General features: G+C 36.8%; 1 protein-coding gene across 6 annotated transcripts; it reads right to left on the bottom strand.

Moving 5' to 3' along the window:
* Positions 1-527: 527 nt before the first annotated feature.
* LOC106053859 (G protein-activated inward rectifier potassium channel 4-like) lies at positions 528-10092 on the bottom strand. 6 transcript variants are annotated; one of them, XM_013209505.2, is made up of 8 exons: positions 9960-10092; positions 9497-9662; positions 8010-8249; positions 7130-7463; positions 6295-6435; positions 5150-5432; positions 3128-3244; positions 528-2224 (listed from the first exon to the last, which is right to left on the bottom strand). In XM_013209505.2, the coding sequence occupies exons 3-8, from the start codon at positions 8222-8224 to the stop codon at positions 2109-2111; spliced, it is 1206 nt and encodes a 401-aa protein (XP_013064959.2). In that variant the 5' UTR covers positions 8225-8249; positions 9497-9662; positions 9960-10092; the 3' UTR covers positions 528-2108. The 6 variants fall into 6 exon arrangements, with proteins under 6 accessions (XP_013064959.2, XP_013064958.2, XP_013064961.2 ...); XM_013209504.2 differs by having other exon boundaries at positions 9933-10089; XM_013209507.2 differs by having other exon boundaries at positions 9497-9659; positions 9933-10084.
* Between the last annotated feature and the right edge of the window lie 5358 nt (positions 10093-15450).

Genomic DNA, 15450 nt, shown 5'->3' with positions numbered 1-15450 from the left:
TACTTGTATCAGTTAGTTTGGATCAGTCATGTCATTAAATTTGTAATAGATCTAGACTAAAAGCATTGATAAAAATAAATAAAAAATTGAATTCGAGCTATTGACTCAAGCCTTTCCAAGCCAACATGGAAACCACTCAGATAGTGGAGAGCTTATGAACATGGAAGATTGTAGAGTTATCTATTGTTTCCATAGTCTCGTCCTATTTTTCATTTTGTGTTTGCTAAGACTCAGACGACCATAAAGGGGATTAATTCAGCTTATAACAGTTCAGTCAGGTAAAAGAAATAATTGTGCATAATTTCAGCTTGATCTGAGATTGGGTGTGGGAGAAATAACGTGTACAAACTTTTGACCAGACAGACAGACAGAGTGAGTTGATATAAGCTTTGTAAAGACAGACAAAAAATGTGTAAATATCTAAATAAAATTATCAACTTGAAGTCATGATATCTAATGCAATTATTTAGTATTTCTTCTCATTGTGTATTTTCTATGACTAAACAACAAGACAGATAATACAAATATATGTAAAAAAAAATTTTGTTTAATACGATTGCTTTATGCTTTAAAGTGAAGCTTATATTTTCTTGACCGTGCAAATTGCTATAATGAATGTTTCTTCTTGTCTACTAATATTTGTAGCTACAGACTCGAGACTTTACACTGTGCACTGTATAGTACATTAGCTTAAAACAGAAACACATCTTTAAAACAAAAGTATATTAAAATGGGAAATTCAAGCAATAAATAGAAAAAAAAATTGAAGACATATTCCATGATAATATTTCATGATATATATATAGGGCCCATATATGGAATAATGTATAAAACAAAATCAGTTATTATTTTCCTCATTGTGGTAGATAAAATCAAATACTTACATGCTAAATGTATAATTTGTAATTGTGTTCATACATTTGTTTATAAAATATGAATACAATTGAAATATATATGAACGGATCAATGAAAGGTTTAGTGTTACTGATGAAAACCAAGAGAGGAAAAAAATCACCCCAAGTGACTTCGTCTCCATAGTGTTACTAATAATTTGATGTTTGTTTTTTTTTTTTTTGCTCAAGAATATCAACAAACACATACTATGAACACCAAAAATAATCTATTTAAATACAATTTTTAACGACAATAACTAAATATCTCACTCCCCCTAGGTTTGAGATGACTTCATTGGATTAATGTAGAGGCCTAGTTTTAAGTACTTATGAGTTGCAACATACTGTTATAAACCTGGTGGTGGCACAGAGAGGGGTAGTGGTGTGAGTGTAGTCAGCCGACGCAAATCGCCCCAGGCCAGCGCTAGACGAGCGGTCAACCGTGACGAGTTACGACGATCGGCCGAGACGAGTTAACAACATGAAGGTTCGAGTAGGATCGGCGTCGTGAACAGAGCTCATTAGCGTCACGAGGGTTGTAGTCATCTGACCACCTAGAAACGTCGAGCGGCGTTCTGTCCGGTTCTAGAAGGCCAGTAGGGACCCTATATAAAGAGCGGAGGTGTCGCAGTCAAGACGGTTCAGAAAGCGGGTTTACGACAGGAGTTCAGAACACGGTCGACTACAGCACAGTTCAACGGTGTGGTCCTGTACGGAGCATTACGACGGTTCAGTGCGGAGTACTATCAAGTACAGTTGAGACGAACGGCGTCTTGATCTTGGTCTGTGATCGAGTCCGACACAACGAGCCCAAGTGTGTGAAGTCAGTCCCGAACTGTTGAACCCAGTGCAAGCCCGGAACGAGACGGAGAGACCAGTGCAAGACTTGATACGGCGGAACGGTGTTATCGGAGAGATATTTGTTATCGCAGAGCTATTTGTACTGTTCTACGTGCTGCCAATTGTACAGTATTGGCTGTTATTTATGGACATTAAACCTTTACGTTATTTTGGAGCCCTGACTTGTCAAGTTCTTTAAGTTGGTGGTGTATGGTGCAGTTTGCAGAGAGCCTGGATAGTGAGATTCGTAACAATACTTTAAATCGGTGCAGGTCAGGTGAGCAACAAAAAAAGACTACATATTACTAGATATGTATATGAGTGATATGAACATGTTAATTAAAGACAGAACGAGTTTGAAATGTTGAACTTTCTTTAGCTTGTGTTTCCAGAACATAGTTCATTCTCTTTGGACTTGCCAACTTTCTTCCTTTCGTCCAACTCTCGAGCGCTGTGACTTATGTTCTGACAGTGTAATACATCTTCGAAACCTGTTCATTACAACAAGAAAATATATTTGAAAAACTGCTTTAAAAAAAAGCAAAGCTTATATTTAATATATTAAGTGTTATTAAATGTATAATACATTTAGACTAACAATAATAAATCTTTGCGATTAGAAACATTTTTACCAATTGTTTTTGTTTAGCGCTATCTCGGTCATTCAGCTTTCTCATCACTCTATGATCCTGTCACTTGTGTGGACCAGTAGGGAAAGGGGCGGGCAGAGAAAGAAGGGGGTATATTGCCATGATCGCTTTTTAAATGCATTTAAAGAGGGGGGGGGGAACGTTGAACGACCTGGTTTCGAATTTGAGGGTTCTAGCCTCCCAAGCCTCCTCAAGCCAGCATACTAGCCACTGTACCAGAGAGGTGCTTATGAAAATATAAGGTTTTATCTATCTATTCTTAATTTCCAAATCTAAAGCAAAGTATAAAAGGGAATAATTCAACTTACACTACCACATCAATCAAGTACAATTTTTTTCCCTTGTTCGAGATACCAAACAAAATACTTAATTACTAAAAGTTAATTAAATTATTAGTTAATGTTTTCTGTTGATTCTTGTTTTGTCAGGTAAAAGAAATAAGTGTGCAAAATTTCAGCTTGATTTGAGATTAGGTGTGGGAGAAATAACGTGTACAAGCTTTTTATCTGAGATATGTATTCTGTCCACAGAAGAGCTTACCAAGATGGTCATCTTATCAGTACACAGGAGCTACGATTGTTGTACCTTTAGGGCAGTGCATAAGAATTAAGAATGTTGCGCCATAAATACAAAAGCGCTATGATTGTCGTACCCTAAGTATACAAGAGCTGACTACTATAGCTGCTTGCTTCGTGCACGAGAGCCTAATCAGACTGGCAAGCCGTGACCTCCTCTGTAACTTACCCGTGAAATCAATTTGCCAGCGTCGTCGCCCACGGTTGTACTCCTCTATCCTCTCAAACCTGTAGCCCCACATGATCTCTTTGGGCAGGTATGAGCTACGGGCCTGGCATGTTTCACCTGAGAGAAGGCAAACACTTTATAAATCTATAAAACATCTTCATCCCAAATTAACATTAATTATCTAGTCATAATAATTAGTTTATCTAAATGTTAGCCATGTATTTGATGATTAGTCACTCAATAGTCAATCTCGTTTGAAATTTCATCCTTTTTGCTATTGTCATTTAAAAAAAAATGGTTGAATGGTCATTGTTGATATTTTGTGCGCAAACAGAAAAATAAAGTGGAGACCTACAAATCATAAATCACTCAAGAGTTTCACAGTGACAGCTGGATATGAATTCATCAAGCGGTTATATATGTTCACCTTTCTCATCAGGGCAGAAAAGTGATAAGAGGAATCAAGCGAACGAATAGTTCGTTTCCAGCCCTCACCAGAATTGTGTTTTCTCGGAGAATAAACATTTTAGAATTTGCGACATTACATAAAAACCCTAGAAGAAAAGGGGGAGAGGGGGTATGCGCGCCCCACAGTTTGAGAAACGCTGACATAACAAAATACCGATTTCAAGCTTTTTGGGAAAAAAATCATACTTCATCTTGCTGAGAGACATTGGATTATTTTTCTTATTAAGAACTTTCTGTATAGCTATTGAAATGTATCTAAGTCCACGATATGGAAATAACTTATACACATCTCCCTTTATACACGTGTCGATATATATTAAGTATATACATATTTATAAACACATTAAGAACGCTGTACACATTTATTTGAAGTTTCCGTAAACAACTATAAAAATCTGTCCAAACTTGCCGTCAATGTGCTCTATACTTGGACTCCAGTGGGTTAAGGTCAAGAAAGCTATAATTTCAAACCTCTGGGGTGAAGTACCGGGCAAGTGTCTTTCTTTCACGCAGACATTGTAGACTTTTATAACCATCATAATGTCTGGGACTATAAACATTTGTGAATGGAGAGAAACTTGTTGGAACAGAGCGGCACATTCAGAGGCGGAACATTCAGAGACGGTACATTCAGAAGCGACAAATTCAGAGGCGTAATATTGAGAAGATAATGAATTGGGGCGTTATCCTCCTGGATTTCAAATATTTTTGAGACATTTAAATTTTCCTTAATTTTTTTTCTTGTCCCCTCTTGTTTCCCGCCCACCTTACATTTGGTCCAGGTAGACGCTTTTGATTCATGAGAGAACGATGACGCATTGTTTTTGTTTTGTTTTGTTTTTGTAAGTACATGGAAAGAGTGGACAGAGAAAGACACGTTTCTTCTTGTTTTGCTTGAGCGTGTTTGGACGCAAACATCAGCAATCTTTAGAGAAGGGGGGGTGCAAGTAAAGAAAGGTTATGTATTGAGGGAGGAGGGGGCTATGGGAGTGAAGGCCAAGAGAAAGAGTTTAATCCGATGACTGAGTTTAAATAATGAGGTCGTAGGTAAAAGTTGGCTTTGTCCACTTAGGCCCATACGGTGACCAAGAGATTGGCGAGTAAGGTCGAAATCATCCATGCAACGTTGGAAGATTCCTTTAGATCATCATTCTCCATGTATCGCATCATCTGTTTTAGGTTTCACATTGTGGGAAATGGTCTGTGCAGACTGGGGTTGTGAGATGTCAGACCTAATGCAGGGGATACCTTTAATAAACATTTATAAAGTAACTATTATCCCATTCCTATTGCGATATAACCGACATTTGAATCATTTATTTATAACGTAACCCATACGGTGTTGCACTGTCGCGGTAATGTGCAAATTTACACAAATAGTAAAATTCTACACTTATTTCGCATGGCCAAATGAGAAATAGTTTCTCAAGGGTTGCCAAAAAACATTCATAAATACAAAAACTTTTTTAAAATCGTCAAATCGTCACGGAAATGGAAAATAAAAGGCGTTCCCGCTATTAGCCCCGTAATACCTCGGCACCTAGCTTTGTTTACCTGTAGACTCCACGGTTCCGGTCAAGTAGACGATCAGTTCAAACTTCTCAGTACTGAGGTCAGCGGGTTTAAAGTTGTACAAGGGGCTGCTTTTATCGATGACATGTGTCAAGATGATAGGCCAGAGCAGGAACACCTGATCCCCCATCTCGTTGGCTGAGAAGTCGCACCTGAACTGGTACAGTGGGTAGTAGGCGCCCTCAGGGGTGGTGTACTTGCGGATGACCATCCCGGTAATGGTGGCGTCTACAAGGTGGGACTTTCTGAGATCCCCCACGCGAATCTGGAAAAAATAGTTTCCTAAAGCGGTTCACAGCTGTTAATTAGTAATTGAATTGGATTTACATGTTTTCCCATAATTAATGATGCATACATATTAGCTATATAAAGGTAGTAATAGGGACCACATTATTAATGAGACTTAAATAGAACGTAAAAGGGACTGCACTGACCAGAGCACGAGCCAGTGACTTTCCAAGTAAAAAAAAAAAACCTACGTTGCCACTAATTCCCCACTTTATCAGGGTCGGTTCAAGCCATATCTCAAATGAAAGTTAATGACAATGATAATACTGCTAAAAATAGCTTGATCTTGGGCAGCAGTTCCAACTGAAAACCCTGAATTTTTTTTTATATATTTATTTCTTAGGGCCTAACAGCGTTATAAAAAAACAACATCTGTATCTTTTTTTTCCACCATTATCCCACTAAGCACAGGTCCATACAGAAAGTGAAGAAGATAGAAGAGAACAATGGATGCTAAATATTAAGGAATGAAAAGGTACATTCTTTGATACGAGAACACCAGTCGACTGAGACAGTTGTGAAACCGTGATAGATTTTAACAGTCGCTCACAAATGACACCCGACGGGTTACGGAATAATAAAAGAAGTAACTGTTAGGCAATTCAGGAGTGTGAAATTATTGTAGATATTAATTATATGCTCATTTCGTCTTGCTTACATCATAACCTTATGGTAGGGCAAAATAAAACTGGGGAATAAAAATAACTCCGTTGGGAAAATCCAGCATTAAAGCTTTTGGAAGACTCATCAATGAAAAATTTTGAAAAAAAAAAAGCGAACTATCATTACATTTATATTATAGTTTAGCAGAAAAATGTACATTTTCGCTAATCACTGACCTGCAAAACAAGCTGTCCATTTTCTTGGTTTATAGTGGCATATTTAGAGAATAAAATTGTGTTAGCCCTATACTTGGGCCTTGCAATCTTCACCACAATTAGACCAAGCATCAGTGTTTCGATTAAAAAACCCAGAACAACCTAGAAAAACAGCAGTGGTTTAAAATGAATATACATTATAATTAATAATATAATTTTAACGTACTATATTGGTTATTAGGTGGCCAGAAAAGATACCTACTGTCGATTTGTGGGAGAGATTTAGACAAAAGCCCATAGCCCAAGACATCAAAAAGCGAAAGTGGAGCTGGATACGACACACCCATGTAAAACCAGCTAACATTGTTGCAAGGCAAGCACTTGATTGGAATCCACAAGGAAAGTGGACAGGTTCAAGCCAACCTGGAAGCGGTCAGTCATCAGTGAAGCGGAGGGTACTGGAATGACATGAGAGCAGATAAAGAAAGCTGCTCAGAACCGAGTTCTGTGGAGAAGTCTGGGGGCGGCCCTATGCTCCCGTGGGAGTGCACAGGGTAAAGAAAAGATATAAGGATAAAAAATAAAATAGAAATTGGTAAAACACTGCATTCAATGGTGGTTACAAAACTAGAGTAGAATCAGAAGTCGCTCTTCACTGTCGTTCGGTGGTCTCGATAGGATTCCTGCCCTCCACCATCCCCCGGGATGTTTGGGATAGGATGTACTTATCTTCAAAATCTGAAGGAACATCCGAAACATGTCAAACAATTTACAAAGACAAATTATTACATCCTTCTTCTTTGAAATTCTGAAGGTTGTTTTCTTTTGTTTGTGATTGTGTTTGTCTTAACATTACCTGTAAATACATCAGCGGTATTGTTGGGCCGCACATCGCGTTGGGGTAGGCCACACCGTAGCCTATGGTGGTCTGCGTCTCCAAGGAAAACAAGATGACGCCCGGAAATGACGACACCCCTTCCAAGCAGAACTCGTGCTTGTCGTTGCCTACGTTCTCAAAGTCCCCGTTGTAGTAAGCCATCATCCACCAGAAGGCGGCAAACAGCAGGAAACTGACCAGGTAGATCAGGAAGATGATGGTCAAAGCATACTTCCAGTCCAGGTCTACGAGAGTGAAGTACAGGTCAGTGATGTATTTCTTTCTGTACTCACTTAGGCCAGCCAGAAACACCCTGGAACACATCGGCAAGAATAGAGCATCCCCAAGTCATAGCCTACTAAAAATAAAAGAATTAAAGTTCCCCTTTCAGACAAAATCTGAACTAAAATCTGAGCGGTAAAGCTTGGCTTCCAAACCGGGGGTCCGGGTTGAAATCCTGATGAAGACTGGGATTTTAAATTTTGGGATTCTTGGGCGCCTCTGAGTCCACCTAGCTCTAATGGGTACCTGAAATTAATTGGGGAAAAGTAAAAAAGACGGTTGGTCGTTGTGCTGGCCACATGACACCCTCGTTAAGCTTGGGCCACAGAAACAGATGACCTCAACATCATCTGCCCTATAGACCACAAGGTCTAAAAGGGGAACTTTACTTTTTACTTCCTTAGAATAGTATAGTTCTTTGTAAAAACATAATGAAAACTTATAAAATTATTCCTTCTCTATGCCCCTTACGGAGTAGAAGTATATTATTGTTTTCAGTTAATATTGATAAAAATCTTCTATTTAAATTTAGTTTTAATGTTTTAGACTTTTGTAGTTATTTAAGTATAGATTTTACCTGTAACCTCCATTTTTCTTGACCAGAGCTTTTCTCTTTTCCTCTGGGTCAATGGTCTGACAGGCGTTCAATGGCCAACAATGCTGCTTCCAGTCGCCTGAATAGCGTCTTTCGTAAGATAATTTCTCATGGGACAGAAACAAAAGTGAGTCGGAGTTGTCCTCCTTGTCAGTTGTGTGTGCTTTGTAATTGCTTAAAGCAATTTTGTCTGCCATTTTCACTTTGGATTCTTGAGGAACACTGAGAAAAAAGGGAAATGACCGCAGAAGAAGTAATGGGTAGTGTAAGTGTAGCATTCTTTAAAATTACTGAAACATTGGTCCTGAGTCCTGTATAACGGTTTTTTTATGGTAAAGCTGTCAAAGTTAGTTTACGCGTTGATTACAGTGAACTGCTGTTAATTGTACCTTATAGGCGCTCGATAAATCTATAATAACCGAGTGGTCTAATCGCAATAATGTGTTGTTACAAGTTTTTTTCTTAAGATTCTTAACCGTATTCAATTTAGATAGATAAATCAATATAGATAGAGATAGATAGATAGATAGAGATAGAAAGAAGAAGAAGAAGACGATAGATAGAAAGATAGATAGATAGATAGATAGATAGATAGATAGATAGATAGATAGATAGATAGATAGATAGATAGATAGATAGATAGATGGATAGATAGAAAGATAGATAGATAGAAACAAATAAACTCGAGAAGACATGAACATTAAAACTATCAAATTGTATTAAAAATAACAATAAAAAGAAGACCCTAGCTATACATCTATGCAGAGCCTGGGGGCGACCATGTGCACGAGTCAAAACAACTATTTCGCTTGGTTTAATGCAAACACAACTAATTAGACACTATGTCTTGAACAATGTCGCAAAATGATCAACAATTTCGTGGATTAATTTTTTCACTAACAGTCAAAAATGTGTGGAATAGAATGATAACGCTGAGTTGAACCCAAAACTCTTAGCTTATATTAACACACTCTGTCCGTCTGTTTGTCTCGTATAAATTTTGAACACGTTATTTCTCCCACTTCCTATTCTCGGATCAAATTGAAACTGCACAATTATTCATTATACCTAACAAAAACATAAATCTATATTAAAAAATAGTTAATCAAATTAATTATTTTTGTTTGTAATCAGAAATGGGAAATAAATCTTACAGCATTGAGAGATTTTGTGCTTAATACCATGGACGGATTTAGACTTGATAAGACCCTAAGCTTTTGAGATGTAATCAAAATGGGCAATTTTTCCTTCGCTCTTTCTTAAAAATCAATAAAAATATCACTGGAACCATTAAGTGGCAACTAGGAGCCCGAAGCCATATCGTATGTTGCCTATAAGTAAATGATAAATTCAGCAATGCCCAAGACATAATTGTGTTCATTTTCCTTTAAACTGAACGCTTGGGAAATTCTAGGCACACAAAAATTATTTTAACGGATTTCCTGCTCTAAGAGTTGACATCAACTGACCTGTTCAATGCTTCGTCTGGGTGAAAACGAGCCTACAGTCTAAGGTCCTTCCATTGTTCACTTTGATACTCTCTGACCTTTCGACTATATGTTCATGTTAAGCTTGCAAAGCATGGGAAGAACTTTCAGCCAAGTCCAAATAAAACCTTTAAACAGCTGCCAACTACTAATTTTGAAATAAACAAACAAACAGTATTGACTCAAAGAAAGGAAAGAAAACAATCTACATTCTACAACATGCAAAAATAAAATTCCGTTAATCTCGCTAACAACAAATGTAATAGTTTTTTTTGTGTGTAATATAGAAATCTATAGCTCCTAAGTAAATAGCTATTTTACTTTAATAATAAATTATTCGTATTTAAAAAAAAAATGTAATTGATATTTACAGATAAATCGAAAAAATGTGTAACCGCCTTGAAAATTGTTCACTTACACAGGATTCAGCAGACGACAAACTTACCCGGTGTAATCCAGATCTAACCTGATTTTATGGAACACAAAATACAGAAGAAATATGGAAGCAGCACTTCAAGTATCCAGACAATGGTTCTTATCTACTGCTAGTGACGTAAATATATATAGACCTCTATATACATATATTAGGTCAATGGATATAAGAATATTATTTATATGAAAGGCACGTGATCTATTATGCATTCTATTTTTAACCTCACATTGCACTTTCTGAACACCCAAAGTATAAATCATATCCAAGTCTAAGATGACAGTTTTATGTAGTTTTCAACCGCTAAAGCAGTTTCTATTACATTTACCGGTACAAAAGCACTGTTAAATGTAGGTGTCGAGACTCAAGAGCCGCTGAAGTAGTCAGTGTACCCATACAAGGCTACAACAAAGGTTCCCAAGATAGATAGTAGATTTTTTTTTGAGGTCTCATTGTTCTATAGCATTGATACCCAGCCTAATTCAACCTTCGGCCCATTTTAATTTCCAACACTAGTGTCGCGAGCCACATGACTGAAAAGGTACAAAACGAAATTAAATCGACCTGAAACTATTTGATTAGAAACTTACATTAATTGATGAGACATCGGAAGGTTCTTTTTTTGTTTTTGTTTTTGTTTTTTTAGAAATCCTCAAGTCTCTAGTCGTAGTTTAACAATTTTCTATTCACGACTCAAACCAAGGATGCCGCCATATTTGCTTCATAATGCCGTTATATATGCTGTTGTTGTTTTATTTTAAACAGTCACACTTTCTTTACAAATTAAATATGTCGGCTTAGTACGATGTTTCACACAAAAAGTAAAGATCCGTTCTCTTTTCCTGATACATTCTACAGAGTCCCAGTTGATAAACACACAAAATTAAAGGTTATTAGTGAGGGCCCTAACGTGGGTAAAGATACATTTTTCAACCTTTTTTATGAAGTGGGAGATTTTTTACACTTTGTGCTAACGTTTAGGCGGGCCGTATAGCACCACGTCGTGGGCCGGATGTTGCCCGATGGCCGTATTTTGGGCATCACTGTTCTTTATTGTTAGGTGCGTATTGAGCCTAAAAAATGTTAGAGAGAAAATATTGGCCTTGAAAGGTGTCAGCGTAAACATCGAAAGTTTTCATTAGTTGTTATCTTGTTCAAGTTATTTGAAAAGTTTTCATTAGCTTGTTATCTTGTTCAAGTTATTTGAAAAGTTTTCATTAGCTTGTTATCTTGTTCAAGTTATTTGAAACGTTTTCATTAGCTTGTTCTCTTGTTTAAGTTATTTGAAAAGTTTTCATTTAACTTGTTATTATACTTTAAACAAATTTCTAACGTCAAACCAAAGTTTTCCCAGTGTGGCGAACGAGCTAGTTTTTGTGATACTTCTGTGTTCTAATCTTGTCACACATTCGGACTGGCAAAAACATGGGGCCATCTGGGTGGATACGGTTCTCGAAAACGGCTCTAACGATTTTTCTAGAAATTTGACAGTCGATGTAAATCGATGGGGAAAAAATGACTAGCCCGTTGGCCAAATTGGAAATACTTGTAGTATTATTTTTCAAAGTGTAAAAAGAAATTATTTTTAATTTGTCTACAGGACTAAAAAATATCTTGAACGGACTATATGTTTTCGAGTATTTTCGCATGTAGGTCCTATTTATTCAAGATTTTAATAAATAAATGTTCAGGAACATTTTGCGCAAAGTCTAGATCCTATCAATAGAATATTATGAAGTCTAGATCCTATCAATAGAATATTATGAAGTCTAGATCCTATCAATAGAATATTATGAAGTCTAGATCCTATCAATAGAATATTATGAAGTCTAGATCCTATCAATAGAATATTATGAAGTCTAGATCCTATCAATAGAATATTATGAAGTCTAGATCCTATCAATAGAATATTATGAAGTCTAGATCCTATCAATAGAATATTATGAAGTCTAGATCCTATCAATAGAATATTATGAAGTCTAGATCCTATCAATAGAATATTATGAAGTCTAGATCCTATCAATAGAATATTATGAAGTCTAGATCCTATCAATAGAATATTATGAAGTCTAGATCCTATCAATAGAATATTATGAAGTCTAGATCCTATCAATAGAATATTATGAAGTCTAGATCCTATCAATAGAATATTATGAAGTCTAGATCCTATCAATAGAATATTATGAAGTCTAGATCCTATCAATAGAATATTATGAAGTCTAGTAGATTTATACATTCCATAACAATGATTTTTTTTTCTCGGGGAGGGGGGGATTCGGTGAGGTAAAAATTATATTTAAAAAAAAAATCCAACATTGAGCAAAAGAATCGTTCAATTAACTTCCTATGAGATGTATAATGGAGATATTGTCTTTTTAAAAAAGTTTTTCTTTCTTGTTATAATTCTACATCCAGGTTTATCTCTGGAGGTAATGAAAGAAATTATAATTCAACTTTTGGGTTTTAGTTATTATCCATAGTTAAAGACAGAAGATTGAGAAATGATGTAATACCAGTAAAGCATGTCATCATGTCACCTGACTTTTCAGCTGTCATTTTTTAGTTTTCTTATCACATCTTATCTTATAATGTACAAATCTGCCTTCAAAACAGAGGATAATTACGTCCTATGCATATTCATTTGTCCGTCTAGTTGTACATGCTAATTAGAGACTCCAACTCAGCGAAGTTAATTTTTTTTCCCTGGCTTATTCAGGCAACACATTCCATGCTCTGATGGTACTAGGAAAGAAAGAGCACTTGTATGAATTTGTCCTAGGATATGGAACAAAGAATGTGACTTTATCTTTGTCTTTTTGAGTATTTTATTAGATGGTCCTTTATGTTGGACCGGGAGTATATTCCTTTAAGGGAAACTGATAGGCTAACTGTGATAGAATACTGCCTTCAGTAGGCTTCCACAGTATATTCTAGTAAGTATGCATTGCTATGGTGAGGATTTAAGAAAGGCTCACTAACCAGTCCCATCCGCCACACTGTTTCTCAGCGGGGTCATACGAGTGGTGATGGCCCTCCCACGGCTAGTGGCGATACATTTAAGAAAAATGGAGGAACTCCTCTTGGGCTCGGCCTCCGGCCTTTCATGCTACGCTATGAGAGAACCCTTAGCGTTGGCTCAAGAAGTCGTGTCTCATTAAAAAGGATGTGATTAAACGATATGTATGAAAGCATGGCGGAACATGGATACTTGTTAAAGCAAAAGCAAACTCTCTACTCCTCTATGGTTGTGAACGTTGGACACTGAACGCTGAGGCTGAAAGAAGAATCCAAGACGTTGAGAGTAAATGCTACCAAGAAATTAGCTGGGTATCAGTTATCAGGAAAACAAGACAAATGAGTTGGTACTTTTATAAGACAACACACTGGCTGGCTAGAAGGAAGAACTCCTTAATACTGTGAAGAGATAAAAGGTGAGCTGGTTCGGTCATATTGTAAAACATGACTCACTATCAAAAGTCAGTCTTCAAGTTACAGAGGAGGGAGCATGAAGAAAGGGTCGTCCAAATAAAACCTGGTTGGATAACAAAGAATGGACTGACCTCTCTCTTGATATCCAGCTTAGAGCAGCTGCTGATCGAGAAAAGTGGAAGGATTTGGTTACACGAACTGTCACATCCCCCCTAGGACAAAAGTCAAGGGACAGATGCGAGGTAAGAGAAAACCAACTCCATGGCTAGAACAGTGTCTCGATATGCTGTGCAAACATGCCAAAGTCAGTGTCAGGTTGATTTTGTTTCTGTTTCACCAGAGCAGCAATTCTCGGGACATTCTTTGCTAGAGCATAATGAAATTCATCTTCTGAATCAAGTCCACCTACTTTTTAAAACTTGATAACTAACCGGATGAAACAAAACAACAACAAATTTCGCAATTAATATTATGTTAATAATGTTATTGGGAATGGAAGAAAAAAATGCAACACAGACAAATAGGGATGTGAAGGTCAAACTCTGATCCAGATTTTGTGTGACTGACATTGAAGAGCAATCATTGTCTCTGTATAGCCATTGATAAGTTTTATAAACTTGTTCTGTAATGTTCCCTGGACATCTTGAACTTTGTGAATGGACTTGGAGCAAGTGCAAACGGCTTTCATGTGTAGTTGAGAAGTTTGATGAAATATCTTCTGAGAGCATTGTTATGGAGTGTGTGTGTGTTTGTGTGTGTGTGTGTGGATATCTTCTGAGAGCATTGCTATAAAGTGTTTGTGTGTGCGTTTCTATGGTGACGGTGGAATGAGATTAGCGATTTGGTTGTGAATGATGCAAGACGCAAAATAAATGGCATTTTGGTCAGCGGTCTTCGGAAGGTCAGAAGATCCATATTGGCAGACTGAAAAGACGTGTTTTGTTTTTGTACGGTTTAGTTGTCTACCAACAGTTTGGTGCTACAAGTCAACAACCGTCTACAACATACTGATTTCAGAGTGAAGGTCTACAACATACTGATTTCAGAGTGAAGGTCTACAACATACTGATTTCAGAGTGAAGGTCCACAACATACTGGTGTCAGAAGAAACAAAAGGAAGAATTTATCAACGTATCAACTTGAAAAGTGTAAAATTTTACAGCATCCTGGTGTAAGAAGAAAAGTGGCAAGAAAATCAACAATCAACATATTGGAATCAGAAGAAATCCAGAAATCACGTCTTTTCAGTGTCTGGTGTTGTTTCACTTGTATCCGTTTGTCCGGTTCAATGTCATTTTCTTCATATAAAACAGATTACGTTTGCAAAATGTAAATATTGTCTTAGCCCACTTTTGTTTTTAACAAAGTTTCATCAGATTTTTTTTCAGGCTAATCGAGCCATGATGCATATAATACTTGTAGTTACATTTCTTATTGTAATTCTTGAAGCAGTTTTTTCGTTACCAATATTTGTTGATGAATCATACAATGAGTTCCAAGACTCAATCTGTACAAACATTGAAATCCAGACCAACATACTAGCATACATGAATCAGCATCTGTGCAGACACCATTCATATTTTTCCAAGACATTTTTCAAAAAATTAACCAGTATTCTCTCAAACGTCACGTGCTTTAGAAATGGCTTCACGGGGTTTGCAAACGACAAACTCGTCTTTAAAATTACCATACTTTATACACCTAATCTTACGTCTAAAATACTTGGTATCCTTGTCAGAAAAGCTCTGGTGTTTACTTTTAAAATGACGTGGCCAACGAATTAGTAATTCTTTTCTTAGCAATATACATCAACTGTTAAATTTCTAGAAAAATTGTTAGAGCCGTTTTTGAGATCAGCGTTCAGGTTTCTCCGTCCTCCGTGAAGTTCTGACTTAAATAGAGGTAATGTAATAAGTGCTGGTAGTCTAAGATCAAAGTGAGTTGCTGCTAGTTGCTAAACAATTCATTCACTTTCTGTGTGGTGACCGGGTGAACGAAAGAAACCTCCAGGGAGAAATTACTATTGCAAGTCCTCTTTTTGCCGGACGTCCGGTAACCCTCAATTACAAAAAAAAAA

Source organism: Biomphalaria glabrata, chromosome 12 (assembly GCF_947242115.1).
Source record: "Biomphalaria glabrata chromosome 12, xgBioGlab47.1, whole genome shotgun sequence".
NCBI classification, from domain to species: domain Eukaryota; kingdom Metazoa; phylum Mollusca; class Gastropoda; family Planorbidae; genus Biomphalaria; species Biomphalaria glabrata.
Note: the sequence above shows the minus strand (reverse complement) of the source record. Positions and strands in the feature narration are given on the sequence as shown.

What these genes read in the sequence shown, in the direction of transcription:
- LOC106053859 (XM_013209505.2), bottom strand. Translation starts at nt 8,224, where the DNA reads ATGGCAGACAAAATTGCTTTAAGCAATTACAAAGCACACACAACTGAC. An exon ending in CGGAACCGTGGAGTCTACAG is followed by an intron (nt 3,245 to 5,149) that starts GTAAACAAAGCT and finishes GCCTTCTCTCAG; the next exon opens with GTGAAACATGCCAGGCCCGT. An exon ending in CTGGCAAATTGATTTCACGG is followed by an intron (nt 2,225 to 3,127) that starts GTAAGTTACAGA and finishes TGTAATGAACAG; the next exon opens with GTTTCGAAGATGTATTACAC.